A 15,991-nucleotide genomic window follows, 5' to 3' on the forward strand; every position below is an offset into this window, starting at 1 on the left:
AGCTGATCCTTGCGGAACAAGATCGCAAGGGCGAAGCGCGACTTAGGCAATGCAAGCTAAGTTCGCGTCTTTGCCACAAGGGTGACTCGCGACTTAGGCAACGCAAGCTAAGTTCGCGTCTTTGGCCGCAAGGGTGCCTCACGCCTTAGGCAATTCCAACTAAGATCGTGACAAATTGGCCCAATTGCCATATCTCTCTTCCTCTATCTGGCTACCGGTAAGCAAACTGTGAGCACGATTTTAGCGTGGGACAACTAAGAAATCCAAAAGTCTTTTTATTATGTCGATCATGTCCTAAATAGACTCGAGAAACAATACCACCCCATCGAGATATTTGCCCTAGTACTAACTGTAAGGAAGCTCCATTCATATTTCCATTCTAATATAAATAAATAATATATATATATATATATATATATATATATATATTCTCTTATTTCTGTACTTAATCCTACATAAGAGATATATAAAAGAAATATAAAAGATCCTTATAAGGTATCATTTCTTTTATGTACGTTCTCGAATCTTATTTAAGAAATATAAAAGATCCTTATAAGTTTTTTTTTAGTCGTAAAAAATAAATGGTAATCAAATCATCTATAGGATATTAGTAGATGTACTCTCAAGAACCAACCGAAGTAGAATTAAATAATTAAACTCTACTTCGAGAACTTCTCGTTCGACTAAGTTATCAAATGATTTCATTCTACTTTAACTTTAGCTTATCAGTTCACGTCGAAATAACAATCAAAATTGCAAAGTGAGATAGAATAGCAATTCATTTATGCTTGTGTGTCGGATAGTAATGGAGGCAAGATCTAAGATGTTATGAAAACATGAGTCCTTGAAATGCTTGATAAGAGGACCAGCAGCAGCTGCTATTGTTGGTGCCAAGAAAGTGCAGCAGTACCCATTGTTGGATTATATTTCAGTCTGACATGGATCAACATGGCACACAGTTTATCTCTTCCTTGCAAGAATCTTTCCTAGTCACACTTGTAAATGGTATGTGCAACTTTGGACATCTGAGATTGGGACCAAACTCATAGGAAGCAATAAGCAAGCAGGAATGGTGTAAATAGATGATCAGATTCCAAAGAAAATGACAACAACAGATGTGAGTTGAGAATCTAATCACATGCAAAAATGGGATTAAGAATAAATTTTGCAGATCACCATCCTATGGCTACTTTGTTACAGCACAAAAGACATCTTCGAATTGGTGACTGTTGCTCAACATCTTACTGAAGAGGACATCCGAAAACATGCTACAAAATAGTGTATTTTCAAGAGCTTTATTGAATGCAAGCATCGATAAATTGGTGGAAGAGCACTGCAGGGTAATCTCTTCTGCCCCCCGATTAACCGAGTATTTGGACGTAAGATCTTGATGCTATGCTTCATACTTGCAGAGATTCTCAAACCCCATGTACTCGTGATGCTGGATCTTTTGAACCATGTTCGAAATGCCAACTCCACCTGTTAAGTATTAGAAGACATGCTTTTAGTACCAAGAGAGCAGAAAGCACGATGCTATGATCATCTTTGTTCGTATCCAAAAAAATGATTCAGATAAACGATGAGAGATTTTTGCCTTACCCAATGAGATTGCACTAATAAAAATTGTCGAGGCAAGGATGAAGATGATCAGAGAAGCTCTACCCAGTATTTCGATCAGCCTCTTAACCAAATGCTGGCCGACAAAGGCAGCCACCAATGCCACAGACACAAAATACAATGCTGCCCAGTTACGAGAGACATAAGGATTAAGTACGCCTTAATGCAAGTGAAAGAAGCAAACAGAGTGAATTGCTGTGCGATGAACTCGAGGTACTGGTTCATTTCACATGCAGAAAGTAATCGACAGGTGAAGAACATTACCGTAAGGGATGGGAAAACGCTTCAGGAGGTAGTATTCTACAACAGACATGGACGAAGAAAATGTCATCGCGAAAGTTGCTGTAGCACTCGAGACCTGGAGAAAGACTTTTTGATTAAGTTGTGCTTGAATAAGATGCAAGTATGTTAATTCAGAAACAGTGAGATCCACATTTGCACATCATGAATTATTACAACAAATTGGAATTCACCCAAAATATCCAAAGAAAGAAGAATCCTATCTGATTCTACAAGAGATTATCTCATGGCTCTTGATCCTAATCGGGAATTATGTTAATCTATCATAGACATAGCATTGCATTCTATTGAAAAGGACCTCCAGAGCAGTGTGTTCTCTACATTGTCAAAAGTGAGATCAAGAACTACAAGCGAAGTTGAAATTTGACTGGAGCCAGAAAAAGAGTACTAGATGCACACACCTGCGGTGGAACACCAAGCTCCAAGAAGACAGGGCCCAAAATAAACCCTCCTCCAAGGCCAAGGAGGCCTCCAACTACACCAGCGAGGACACCGATGAGGCAGTAGAAAACAAGTTGAATGACTGTAAAGTCTGTCCCTTCCAGTCCCTTTGATGAGATAATTCTCTTTCCTCTGTATAAACTAACAGCTTCATAACCTGATACTCCCAAAGATACAGGGACCTGCAGAAATCTCAACATATTAGATGTAACTACAGAATTCATCTATGGATTACTAATCTAAGTAAGAAGTCATTGTATGACAAGAGCATAGGACTGCACCTGAAGCAAGTTCAGAATCCAATACCATAGGGAACAGGTCGATGTGTAGTTTTGCTGGAAAGAGATGGAAACAAGGCGTGTCACTAATCGATCATTTTGTAACATCATGGACTTGATTATATGCTTCAGAACATATTACTCACCTTCAAAACCTGTAGGATAAGGAATGAGATCCACACAAAAGAAAGAAGACCAAGCTTCTTCCAGTAGACATTTTCGGTGATTGGGGCCTGCAACATTTGTCTGATTATGTTAATCCCCTGTTAGATATTCTGCCACCGAAAAGGAGTTGGAGTTGATTCCTGAGAGGGCGCGCCGTGGGGTCCTGAAAGGGCCGAGGTGTCACGGACTTAGTTGGTTTTACCTAAGTCGTGCGGTATCTTTGCGTGTCCGTCCGTAAAGGTCAGCTTCCCCAAAGCCTCCCATGTCCCTTAGGACCCACAAAAGAGAAAAACGGGTTAGAGAAAATGCTTCATTCGGGATCCACAAGCAAACATTCCATGGAACACTTCATAAACAATGCAAATTACAAACAGACTTTACAAGCTCTGAACAGTTGCACAACAAAGGATAAAATGGTTCATTATAGACCGAAAATCTCTCACACGTGTCCACATGACATAATCTTTATTTACAAGCCTAAAAAAGCCACCAACCTAACTAAAATGAGACTATTAAGCATTCGGTCATCCCTCTACATGTTGTACAAGGCATGAACATGCCAAAAGACACGGACATACATAAGCATTACATCAAACATCTTGTTTAGAAGTTTGTCTGTGACATTCTCCCCCACTTATTCCTTCGACGTCCTCGTTGAAGCCTTTGTCGACACTGCAACTCCTCGCCTTTGCTGAGTCTTCAATCTTCTACTCCAGCTACAATGCGCCTCTTGGCTCCCAACTGCTCTCCGTTGTTGTTTTTGAGTAGTTGAACCTTTGATCTGCCATGTTGCTTCAACTCACCAATGACTCTGACTTTTGTGTGGGGTTGGCTGAGTTGTGTTGATCCTTGTTGATTCCTGCGGATCCCCCAGATGAAGGAAAAGACCATCCTTACTGCGCCAGTCTCTCAAAATTCCTCATGCTGCTTGAATTGGGTAGATGCTTGTTGGAGCTTTAACGAGAATCGTCTCGCAAACTTTTGAAGTTTTGGGTTCTTCCTCCACAAAATTTGCTCATTGACTCTTCTTTTACTTAGTTGTCACATCTAAATAGGTTCGCATCACTTCCGCTTTCGATTGGTATTTTGTTGGGAAATAAAGCGGACAATCTACTCTCAATAGCACTGATCACCGTTGGTGAGGATTTGACAACTATTGTCTTTCATTATCTTCGAATGGTCTTTGAACTTGTGCAGAGCTCCTCTATTGGATAGATAAGAGAATTAGGGTACTTGGTTTCGTCCATTCTCTTAAGAGTTGAGAAGACAAAGGTTACTTGACTTCGCCCGCCTCCTCGAGGTTGTACTTCATGCATCGAGCTGGTTACTGGCCTTCGCCCGCTCTTTGCTCACACTTCTGAAGCACTTGAAGTGTTTGCACTTCTTGCGTTGAGTTAGCTACTGTGATTCACCTTCTCAATGCCATCGAACTTCTGGAATGCATGAAGTTTTCACCCCAACTTGGAATAATTATGTAATAGATGAGGTCGCCTCTAGGATTGTACCGTCTTCTCCATCAACCTTGCCACCTACTCCCCTAAGTAGCGAAGGTACAGTACCACGTACTGCCTGCTTTGTTCCTTAGTCGTGCACTCTTGCATGACCCGAAGTCCTTCACTTTCGGTTATCTTGATGAGAAACTTGTTGACACCGGTCTTACAAAGTTTCCTGGCCTCTGCCCTTCAGCCTTGTCTCGATACTTGGAGATTGCCTCTGCATGCTCCACCTCCTCGGCCCCTTTCATGACCAAGCACTCTCCCTCCATGAGAGTAAGGGATCAATGACTTTCACTGAAGTCCCGCCTCTACGGTACCATGGCGCTGCCATGCCCATAGCCCTACTATCCGTCGCCTCGCATCTGCATCCCTTTTCTTCACGATCAGTAGATATGTCTCCGTGGCACTCCTCTGAGTCCACCTACATTCTAACTGATGCTTGATTTTGGGTAGCTAAGTCCCTCTAGACTCGTCATCGCTTCCCCGCCCCTTTGGACCCCCTGCTTCAACACTTCTGTATTCTCCAAGCAGCTCTCCTTTGGTCGATGGAAAGATAGACTGCAACTCCCATGCATGGACTCTGTCATCACATTATAGGGTTTGCACCGATTCTGTTCTCCTTAGCTTCCTTGGTAGCAATGTTCGCTTACTCGACCTTGTCCTCTGACTTGTCGGGCTCCCTTAACCGAATATGAGCTCTAGAGCAGTCCAACTCTCCAGCTGCTTCGATCATATCTCTGCATGATCAAGTCCCTCCCATGGAACTCACTAGTACTTGCATTCGAACTTTTCCCTTGGTGGAACCCAGCTATATGCTGATGACCAAGGTTTTCATCCGATGCAAAATTCGATGCACGCACGGAAGACTCGCCTCTGTGGTACCATGGCCTTCACTCCTTGAATCCATAGCCCTTCTTGCGATCATGTTGTTTACCGAAGTAGAGCTTTCAATAGCTCCCGATCATACCTCCATATGATCTAGTCCCTCACGTGTGTATCGCATTTGCCATGAACTATTCCACCACGATCCGCTGGACCATGTCGCCTCCTGGTGACATCTCTATTGCATTCTGATCCTTGTGGGATGAACTCGAATTGTGAACCCTCCATGTGTGGCCTCTGCCAATACATCGCAGGGTCTCTTCCACCTTCGATTTTGTTCGCTCCTTTGGCAATTGACCTTCATCCACCCACTCTTGGGGCACACCTAGATGAAGCACCGCTCTAGGACAGTCCGTCGCCGAGTAGCTCCCGAAGTCTACCGACTTCACTGTGAATTGTGCACCATTTTCTGGATCCTGGGCCTTTGCCCCTAACAGCACAATCTCCGCTGCGCACCGTTTCCTTCATGGCAACTTGAATGGCAACACTGTGGCATATTCTTCAAGAGTACCCACCTCTGAGTCCTCTTGCCCCCGTGTTAAGGCCTTCTGAACCCAATTTCGTCTCCGCAAATTGAGTCACCTTAGTTCCTCCATCAAATGCTTCTCCAAGATAAGATGCATATGCCCAGAAGCTTCTTTCGTCTTTGGCACCATGCAAGATGAGTCCACTCCGTCAGAATGAAGAACCCATGGAACAACATGATTCTACTCTTGCCTTTGTAAGAGTTCATGTTCTTGACCTCTGTCTAAGGAAAGTACTGTACCTCCGCTCAATGTTCTAACTTCTATGTTGCCTCCCTTCATACGGCTTGGGTACTTCGCCAAGTTACACCCAAGTTGCTCCGCTCCTCGTTTTTGCATTGAGTCGATGGTGGCCCTCGCGCCCACCATTCCACGAGTCAGCCCTCCCTTGAGTTCGATCTCCATATCGACTCCAAGTGTGCCTTCATTTGGGTTGCTTTGGGTCGCTCCCTCACTTGATCTCGCAATGCATCTACCAATGCATTCTCTCGAGCGAGATCATGCAACAACTCATCACCGCTTGCTCAATCCATTAAGCTTCGTGGAGTTATTTTTGTTGAGGTACTCCTCCTCGACTTATGAGGTCTGTCCCACATATTCCTCCCTCTAGAGAGCTGGGACTTATCCCTCTTGGATAACTGTCTCATTGGAGCAACATCTCTCTTCGTTTCAGAGACCACCATCCCCTTGGACTACTCCGATCTGCTGAACAAACTGTGCATTGTTCTGCCTCCTGCAAACGCACTTGCTAGATTATGACTCCACGTCAATACAACCCTCGCTGCACCACTCAAGGCCTAGCAACATGCTGAACTCGTTGCACACTTCAGCCTCCTACGGATGTCTCCTTCACATGCTGAAGAGAAAGTTTTAATGCTCCATGGCGCCGAGTTTCGGTCGCCTTGGGATGGTCGCGAACATTCCATCGTCCGCATACAAGCCCATGCATGAGTACCGATTTCTTTGAGTTAGCAATTCCCCTCACCTTTGTGAGCTTTGCACAACTCTTTCGATCACTAAGCAACTCATTCCACCTTTCATGGTCTCATCCTTTACCAAAGCGTCTCGCTTGTCTTGAGCACCATCAAGTATAGTTGTCAACGTTAAGCCGTAGCTCAAACTCAGCTATCCCAACCTTTCTGCGCTCTGCATTCTTCCAAGCTTGCATGTTCTCGTGGTGCCTCTTACGCGAAGGGTTGGCAATTCCTCTGAATGCCAATGTCAGATGCCCGCTCCTCCGAGCGACTCATTTTCCCTACATCTCCATGCCCATTTTCCCTCAAACGATCGCGCGTGTGCTGACTGCCCTCAATGCAGCCACTCTAGGTTCCCCACGTTTGCATGCTAAGTGTTTCTATGAGTGCTTGTTGTTAGGATCGAGAGCACTAAGAGGGGGGGGGGGGGGGGGGGGGGGTGAATTAGTGCAGCGGAAATCTTACAGCAATTTAAAAGCTAAAGCTGCGTTCGTCCGATAAAAAATGATTTCGATATAAAAGCAGAATCACAGTGCAGTTTGCGTCTAAGCGCAGTTTTGCGTCTAAGCGCAGTTTGCGTCTAAACACAGTTTGCGTCTAAGCACAGTTTGCGTCTAAGCGCAGTTTGCGTCTAAACTCAGTTTTACGTCAAAACGCAGTTTTACGTCAAAACGCAGTTTTACGTCTAAACGCAGTTTTACGTCTAAACGCAGTTTTGCGTCTAAACGCAGTTTTGCGTCTAAACGCAGTTTTACGTCTAAACGCAGTTTTGCGTCTAAACGCAGTTTTACGTCTAAACGTAATTTTACGTCTAAATGTAGTTTTGCGTCTAAAAGCAGTTTTGAACCTTGAAAAGAGTTTTACGTAGAAAGCAATTTGCAGTTATAAATGGAATCCGAATGTAAGCGTAAACTGCAGTGTGAAGATCGTACGAAAACACGATTTACGTTTGAATGCAGATTCTGAAAGATCAGAGCTTAGAAACTCATTCGTAAAGGCGCAAAGGGCAGTAGCAATGTAGGAGGTTTGCAGTAATGATAAAGTGCTCAAGGTAAAAGCAAACCAGAGATTTAGAGTGGTTCGGTCAGTCTTGACCTACTCCACTTTTGGCTTCCTCTTCCGACGAGGTCACCGACGTCAACTAGCTGCCTTCCTTCAATGGGCGAAGGCTAACTGCCCTTTTACAGTTTCTCTCCTTTTGACATGCTCAGGAGACAACCTTTACAGATCCTTTCTCTCCTCTCTTTACAACTCACGACTTGAAGAACAGAAGGAGGAGAACTTTAGGACTTTACACAAATTTGAGCTCTTAGAATCACTGAAAAGATCAAGAATTCGGTGTGGATCTGTTGTCAATTCAGTGTTGAATGGGTGGGGTATTTATAGGCCCCAACCCAATTCAAATTTGGAGCTCAAAACGATCACATCCCGTAATTCCGGGATCAGGCGGTTGCACCGCCTGACTGGAGAGGTGGCACCGCCTGGCAGAGCTCGAAGACTGAGCTCAGGCGATTGCACCTCTCTGCCAGAGCTCGAAGACTGAGCTCAGTGGTTGCATCGCCTGGCAGAGCTCGAAGTCTGAGCTCGGTGGTTGCATCACCTGGCAGAGCTCGAAACTGAGCTCAGGCTGATGCACCTCTCTGCCAGAGGTGGTTGCACCTCTCTGCCAGAGCTCGAAGACCGAGCTCAGGCGATGCATCTCCTGTCCAAAGAGGTTGCACCTCTCTGCCAGAGCTTGAAGACCGAGCTCGGTGGTTGCACCTCTTGGCAGAGCTCGAAACTTGAGCTCTGGCGGTGCTACCTCTTGACAGAGGAGGTTGCACCGCCCAGTCTCGCTTGGAGACTGAGCCCTGGGCGGTTGCACCTCTTGGCTGGGGCGGTTGCACCGCCCAGTCCCGCTGGAAGACATGGCCTGGGCGGTTGCACCGCCCAGTCCCGCAGCCTAGGCGGTTGCACCTCCTGGCCTAGGCGGTTGCACCGCCTGGTGCAATCAGGGTCCGAATGGTTCGCTCCATTCGGCCCAATTTGAATCTTTTCAGGGGCCCAATTGCCCCAAGATTAAGCTAATGGGATCACCTCCCATTTTCAAGCTTAATCATCGTGCTAACTACGATTAACTCTAAGACAACTTCTGCAGCTATGCTCCGATGCGTCAATCGCTTCTTCCGGCGAGTTTCCGGCGAACTTCCGTCGATCATCCGATAAACCCTCGGTGATCCTTCTGCGGACATCCGGCATACTCCTGGACTTTGCGACGATCCACTTGGCGAGTTCCAACGAGCTTCGCTTGGCAAGCTTCTGGACTTCTCGGATCTGTTCTCGCTGAACCTCCGACGACCGTCCGAACTTCCGTCGAACTCTCGAACTCCCAACGTGATCATGATCTTGACTCCGGCGCAACACCTGCTGCTTGTCTTACTCTTATCGTAGTTAATCCTTCACAACAAATCAAAACTTCGATCGAGACAATTAATCCTAAGCAATTAACCAAGTTGTCCGACATGTCATTGGTCCCTCGACGCTTCGTCCGATTCTTCGGCGCATCGTCCTCTCGTGCAGCCTATTGCCCAATCGGCCAGTTGACTCCGCAACTCCGATATCCTTGGCACAATACCCGCTCTTCTTAGCCCGATGCCCGAGTTCACGGCCCGAAGCCTTCTGTCGATACGTCGACCGATCCACCGGCCCGACGTCCAATCTTCTGACATGTTCCTTCGGCACAACATGATTATCCTGCTTTAATTGTCTCATCCTGATCGAAGCATCCTGCGTCACTCAAAACGCAGATTAAATCATAAACATATATCAAGTAGTTTCATCATCAAAATACGAGATTCAACACTTGTCCCGCTCTAATACCATCTGTCACGGACTTAACTGGTTTTGCATAAGTCGTGCGACACCCTTGCATGTTCGTCCGCAAAGGTCAGCCTCCCCGAAGCCTCCCATGTCCCTTAGGACCCACAAAAGAGAGAAACGGGTTAGAGAAAACGCCTCATTTGGGATCCACAAGCAAACATTCCAGGAAACACTTCATAAATAATGCAAATTACAAACAAACTTTACAAGCTCTGAACAGTTACACAACAAAGGGTAAAATGGTCACAAGTGTCTACATGACACAACCTTTATTTAAAAGCCTAAAGAGGCCACCAACCTAACTAAAATGGGACTATTAAGCCTTCGGCCATCCCTCTAAATGTTGTACAAGGCATGAACATGCCAAAAGACACGGACATACATAAGCATTACATCAAACATCTTGTTTAGAAGTTTGTCCGTGATAGAGGGCCGTGCCCGGGTCGGAGTGATGTGACTGCGTCGACTTGCTTATGAATGAGATCTGGATCGAGCCGTTGTGGGGCAGTTTAGAGGGGCGAGGCCCCAGGCCTTGGGAAGGGTTGGCTCTGCTGATCGAGCAGTCGGGGCTAGACGAGGTGAGACCAACGTGTCGTAGGTCGGATAACTGATTTGGCGTGGCTCGGAGTTACGGTCGCTAAGCGAGCTGTAAATCATGGGACATGATATGATGACTTAGCGTGCTCGAAGTCTGGTGCCGGCGAGTCGCAAGTTGAGGGCGACCTGGAGCAACTCAGGCAATAAACTGGTCCAGCGAGTCGCAAGTCGGAAATCGACATAGAGCGACTCGGGCAAGAGCTGGGTCCGCGAGTCGCAAGTCGGGGATCGACATGGAGCGACTCGGGCAATGAGCTGGGCCGATGAGCCACAAGTCAGGGATTGATATGGAGCGACTCGGGCAAGAGCTGGGCCGACGAGCCGCAAGTCGGGGATCGACATGGAGCGACTCGGGCAATGAACTGGGCCGGCGATCCGCAAGTCAGAGATCGACATGGAGCGACTTGTGGGTGACCGCTTCCCTGCAAAAAAGGCCTTCGTCGGGTGATTCCTGACTTTGACCCCTCCGACGAGCAAGTCAGTTGTGGGTGGTATTTTTTTTTCTTCCCCTCCCCCTGGAGGCTGAGATAGAAGTTTTTATACTGGTGTGAGAGGATCAGTCGTACGTGGATTGGTATGGTGGATACAGCATGACATTAGTACGGATTCCAACTTGGTGTGCAGGGCGTTGCCATCCCGAGATTGCCGGGACCAAGCATATCGAACAATATCCTGGGGTGAGAGTTTTGACATAGCATGTGATATTAGCTGTGACGTATCCGTGGGGCAAAACATGCCTTATTAGATGAGACATTAGGATAAGAATTTCCAAGATGATGGTATTTGTGGCTCTTTATCCATTAATAATTTACTTATTAATTTATACTATTGTCAATCAAATGCATCTCCGTTGTAGTCTAGTTGGTTAGGATACTCGGCTCTCACCCGAGAGACCCGGGTTCGAGTCCCGGCAACGGAATATATTTGTACTTCGAGATCATTTTGTTCCTGTTTTGGCGCGGATTCTTCTTTCCTTTGTAATCCACCTAGGGTTCTTTTCTTCTTTAATTCTCCTTCCTCCTCTCGTCCTCCTCCTCCTCCTCCAACAGCAGCAGTAACCACCACCACCTCCTCGACACCGATGATCCCACCCCCTTGCCATCATCACTATCTCCCCCACGCCTTATGATTGCTTCTTCTCCTTTCTCCCCTTGCAGGGCTCTGTTTCTTGGATGTTGTTCGATCCGCCTACCTCGCGACCGAGCCGCCTCGGCTCCCTATTGGTACCATCTCCTTCCGGTCCCTCCCGTCTATGTACCGATATATAGTTCTCATGTTGGTTTTCGATTTGCTCCTGCGAACGAGATTGTTTGATGCCATCTTTCAGATCCTCATGGACCGCAACTCTCTTGAACTGACCATAGACAGTTATCATCTTAATTTTAGTGTTTCCTTTGCAATAGTGATGCCTGTATGTTATTCTTGATGTTATGTAGCTGCGCAGTGCTGCTATGCTAGATTGTACTTGATGAAATCGGACAAGCCTCAAAGGCCATCTAGTGGATTTGGGAAGCTTGTTCTTGTTAAAAAGGTTAAATGTTCTCTCCCAGTTTCTTTGTGGATTAGCATCATGCTGAAGTTTGCAACTTGTGGTCTTTTTTAGGCATGTTCACCATTTAATCTTGCAGTAGGTGGAGAGGGGACTGGAACGGATTCGTGCTATTCGTTTGACTCTTCTGGTGAGATACACTTCTCTATTTGCAGATACTGGTTTTATTGCTGCATGCCGCTTTGTGGAATTATGGGCTGCTTCTGAGTTCAATAGTAAGAGTAAAGAGTATAGATTAGTAAGAAGAATTATTCATCTTCTCCTTTAGCGTAATTATAACATAAGATTCCCATAAACATACCATCTAGGGAAACACTAGCACCTCAAGAATCTTTTTTATTAGGATGAACAATGGCCTACTCCTAACAGGACACCAAATTTTTAGTACATTCTATTCCCTCAGAGAATAAACTGTTTTCTTTGTTTAATGATTTTTCTAATAGGAAAACAAGCTCGTCTAGATTGGAAAACCCTTTCTTGAACATTTTTGAACATGCAAATGAATTAGGGAGTTGGATACAGACCATATGATTCTCAATGAAATGACAGCCCAAAGATGTAGCAATCATTAAGGTGGAGTTGGTTCAGGTTATAAGTAATTGTCTATTTGAAGTATTTATAAATTTTAACAGCAAAAGAAAGAGTAAATTAAATGGTTTGATAATAGTAATAGTAATATAAATTGTTTAAAGCTGTCACTATGGCAGTGCCCTGATCCTGTTTGTAGCCTCTAGTCTATGGTTATGGCTTAAAACTAGTATAATGATATCCTTGTGGACATTGTTTGGTCAGTAGAATATCTCTTTTTGTTGAGATTATTAAGCAAAATAAAATACTTTGGGCAGTCAGAACTAGAGGGGGGAAGGAGGCAGCAAACACTATCAGAAAGAGGAGTCACTTAGAAATTTGGTTTCAAAAAATTCTTAGTTGACTTGTATAAATACACTATTCTATGCGGAAATTTGTTTTTGATAAATTCTTAATTGACTTATTTAAATACACTATTATATCTCCTGTGGTTTAATCTTATTTTTGGACAAAGCTGATGAAGCATATTCAAGAAGACAATCTTGTCCCCCAAAACCTAATGCTTTTTGTGGGTTTTTGTTTGTTTTATTGGCATTTGTATATCTTTAGACAAAGCTGATAGAGCATCTGGTTTCCCCCCCCTAAAACTACATATTTTTCCTGGTATTTTGTTTGTTCTATTGGAATTCTTGATATCAGACATGAGGGTAATGCTGTCGTTTGGGTTAACAATGCCCGCGTGCTGTGGTGGCCACCACCTGATATGATGTTTGTTGCAATCTGGAATTTTGATTTTTTTTGCTTTCAAATTATTCTTTTTGATAAAGCAGATGTTTGATTGCTAAGATTAATAGGTGGAATTTACTCCTGCATGTTCATTTTATTTTCTATTGTGGCTACACTTAATTGTTTATGAATGGAAATTCCTTTTTATCTTTTTTGATAATTAGACATTCATATTCTAATGCCAAATACTCACTTGTCATGCTCAATCTAAAGCATATATTATATTAAAAAGAGTTTTAAAAAAATCATTTGTCATGCTCAATCAGCATCTTACATACAAATGTTAGCATCTCATTCTTAAAATTCAATAATAAAATTTTACCCTTAGAATTCAATAATAGAATTTAATAAAATTTAGTACTTGGTTCCATGGTAGAACCATTGACTCCACAACCATTAAATAATAATGTATTCTCTTATTATTTATCCTAGCTAACTAGTCTCCTTCTAATACCAAATTTTGAAAGCATAAATCTAAATGAATAAAAGCCATGTACACGATCACCTTATTGTGTTAGACAATCAAAGGGGAAAATATTCAAAATAACACAAAATACCAGTATGCCATATTTTATATTATTTGACATTATCACTTCTCAAGACATTACTGTTAATCCACGCACTCTACAAATTTATATACTTCTTTTACTGGGCTAATTTGTAGAGACATATCTATATATATATATATATATATATAGGTCTCCGGGTAGCCGCCCTCGACCGCAGCCCCGGGCGTCAACGATCGCGCGATTAGCTTTCACCTGCATCTCCAGCGCCGCCACGTAGTCCGCGGCCTCCTTCAGGAGGCTAGACGCCGAAGAGCCCGCGCATAGCCTTCACCTGCATCTCCAGCGCCGCCACGTAGTCCGCCGACTCCTTCAGGAGGCTTGACGTCGACACCTTCCGGCACCCAGGCACCAGCCAGCGGAGCGTACGCAGGCTGTCCCTCACTCTCTTCCCCTCCGGCCGAGGCGCCGCTACCATCCGTGGTCTCCCTCGGCGGACCAAAACTCTGCCGCGGGCCTTGAGGAGGAGATTGCCGCCGCGGCGGCCGAACAGAATGGCGCGGCTCCAGCGGGACCGGCCGCGGGCGGTGATGGCGAGGGCGGAGTCCGCTGCCTCCTTTACTGCGCGGGCGCCGGATGCGCTCCCTCCGCGGGCGCGGCAGAGGGCCTCGAGGAGCCGGCGGCGGTAGGCTCGCTCTCGAGCGCCGGTCCGCCACTTGTTCTCCGATGTCGAGCCTTGCGGGTTTCGCTTCGATATCAAGGCGGCGGTGATCATTGTGCGACGGTGGGTGCGAGGAGAAATGGATAGAAATGGAGTTCGTTAAGGAAGAGATGAGGTTTGGGGATGGATTTATTCAAATAAAGCAGTATTTACTTCTTTAATTAATTCAGTGAAGGTATCAATTTTATCATCTCTGGTAGGGTCCAAAGTTGATAGAAATGAACAGTTCCAGTTTAGGTGACACGTCACTGGAAATTACGCTCAACAGGTCATTGTCGAAACATATTCTTAATTGATGGCGATGTGATTCGGGTTTCTGTGGTTCTAAGAACGAGTGGCGTGTCCTCCTTCAATTTATTATTCTCTGTGCGAATGATTAGCCTTCTCAGGACGTCATCGTACGGACAGCCGCAACGTAACTCGATGTCAAGCCATCATCATCGGAATTGATCAATGCGCCGCGCCGTACGAAACATTCAATATCGCGAACCCAAACCTTCCGCCTTGTTTATGATTGCCACACGAACAGGAGGCAGATGGTGTGTATCTTTGTAAAAGGTAAAGAAAAATAAAAATATTATTATCATAAATCCATTTGATTAGTCGTAAATCATAAAGTAGGATTGCATGAATCATTCTAGACAGCAGAATCAACCCTCATTTGTCTTCCTTCATAGGATATGGACATTTGGGTGGTTACGCACTATTACACAATCGATAAATAATACAATTACAGCATAAAATTGTATTATTTTTATTATAGAATAAAAATCATAAAATCAAAATGATTTTTTTATTTTTATTATAGAATAAAGAAGTAATTTACCAAATTTATTTACGATGAATTGTCACATAATTTTATATTTTTTTTAAATCAAAATGAAGGCATTCCATTCCATTTCAATTTATTTATTTAAAATGTTCCTTTTCTAATTTACTTTTATTCTGAACCAAAGTTGACAACAGAACGGTAAGTATGGTCGAAAGCGGCGACAGCACTCTCTCTACGAAGCGTAGCTGCACATCCCGTACCTGCAGAAGCTTCCATTCGGGCACCGGCGCCGGCAGCCGCCGCACTTCTTCGCGTCGTACATTATGTTCACGCATCTCCCTCGGCAGCACGTCCACCCGTAGCGGCACCGCCGGCCGCACCGCCCGCAGTTGAGGCTGTCCGTCCTCACGTCCACGCACCGCCTGCTGCAGCAGTCCGGCCCGGGGCTGCCCTTCGCGTGGCACATCCGAGGAAACTTGCTGCACGTCGCCGCAGCTCTCAGGCTGCGCTCGACGAGAAGATGACCTACTCCTGTTGCAGTAGTTGTTGGCGAGGCTAGGGAGACCGTCACTGCCAGAGCCAGAGCCACCGCCACGACGAACATGCATCTCGTGATCGCCATGGCTCAGAGATCAGTGGAAGATGAAGAAGGCAGCTGGTATCGTAGCGATATATACACAGGAAATCTGCATGCTTGCTGGCTCGTACGATCACCACCTTCTTTTGTTTGGGAGCCTGGAAACAGGGTGAGGTGATGAACCATACAAGGGAGTGTTAGGTAAAATAGCATCATGACACCGGACACAGATGTTGACCTCAGTTTTGTATGGCAAATCAGTGTTTCAAAGGTTCGACAGGCTGTTAGGAAGAAGGAGCCTCAAAGTCAACACAAGAAATCCAGTCTCAGAAAGCTGCTGCAAGGACTTTAGAGTGGCAATGGATTTTAAATACTCGTTCGATGCAAAGATTGACAAACCTGTGGCATAAATCAAATCT

General features: G+C 45.0%; 3 protein-coding genes, 1 long non-coding RNA gene and 1 other non-coding gene across 6 annotated transcripts; 2 read left to right on the forward strand and 3 right to left on the reverse strand.

Annotated features, from left to right (window-relative positions):
* Nucleotides 1-1,118: 1,118 nt before the first annotated feature.
* On the reverse strand, nucleotides 1,119-2,909 carry LOC135678621 (sulfite exporter TauE/SafE family protein 3-like). The gene is made up of 6 exons (XM_065191645.1): nucleotides 2,783-2,909; nucleotides 2,640-2,693; nucleotides 2,319-2,540; nucleotides 1,882-1,975; nucleotides 1,600-1,740; nucleotides 1,119-1,479 (listed from the first exon to the last, which is right to left on the reverse strand). Exons 1-6 carry the CDS (start codon nucleotides 2,876-2,878, stop codon nucleotides 1,394-1,396), a joined length of 693 nt encoding a protein of 230 aa, XP_065047717.1. The 5' UTR covers nucleotides 2,879-2,909; the 3' UTR covers nucleotides 1,119-1,393.
* Nucleotides 2,910-10,979: 8,070 nt separating this feature from the next.
* On the forward strand, nucleotides 10,980-11,052 carry TRNAE-CUC (transfer RNA glutamic acid (anticodon CUC)). Its single transcript has one exon. It is a non-coding gene; the product is annotated as a tRNA-Glu (tRNA).
* On the forward strand, nucleotides 11,041-13,156 carry LOC108953382 (uncharacterized). Of its 2 annotated transcripts, none has more exons than XR_010515030.1 (3): nucleotides 11,041-11,356; nucleotides 11,570-11,664; nucleotides 11,737-13,156. It is a non-coding gene; the product is annotated as an uncharacterized LOC108953382 (long non-coding RNA). The 2 variants fall into 2 exon arrangements; XR_010515031.1 differs by having other exon boundaries at nucleotides 11,042-11,356; nucleotides 11,762-13,156.
* Nucleotides 13,157-13,540: 384 nt separating this feature from the next.
* Nucleotides 13,541-14,710, reverse strand: LOC135678622 (transcription factor bHLH149-like). The gene has a single exon (XM_065191646.1). It carries the CDS (start codon nucleotides 14,275-14,277, stop codon nucleotides 13,804-13,806), a length of 474 nt encoding a protein of 157 aa, XP_065047718.1. The 5' UTR covers nucleotides 14,278-14,710; the 3' UTR covers nucleotides 13,541-13,803.
* A 357-nt stretch (nucleotides 14,711-15,067) lies between these two features.
* LOC103991816 (stigma-specific STIG1-like protein 1) lies at nucleotides 15,068-15,844 on the reverse strand. The gene has a single exon (XM_065191647.1). It carries the CDS (start codon nucleotides 15,615-15,617, stop codon nucleotides 15,228-15,230), a length of 390 nt encoding a protein of 129 aa, XP_065047719.1. The 5' UTR covers nucleotides 15,618-15,844; the 3' UTR covers nucleotides 15,068-15,227.
* Between the last annotated feature and the right edge of the window lie 147 nt (nucleotides 15,845-15,991).

Source organism: Musa acuminata, chromosome BXJ1-7, assembly GCF_036884655.1.
Source record: "Musa acuminata AAA Group cultivar baxijiao chromosome BXJ1-7, Cavendish_Baxijiao_AAA, whole genome shotgun sequence".
Lineage (NCBI taxonomy): Eukaryota > Viridiplantae > Streptophyta > Magnoliopsida > Zingiberales > Musaceae > Musa > Musa acuminata.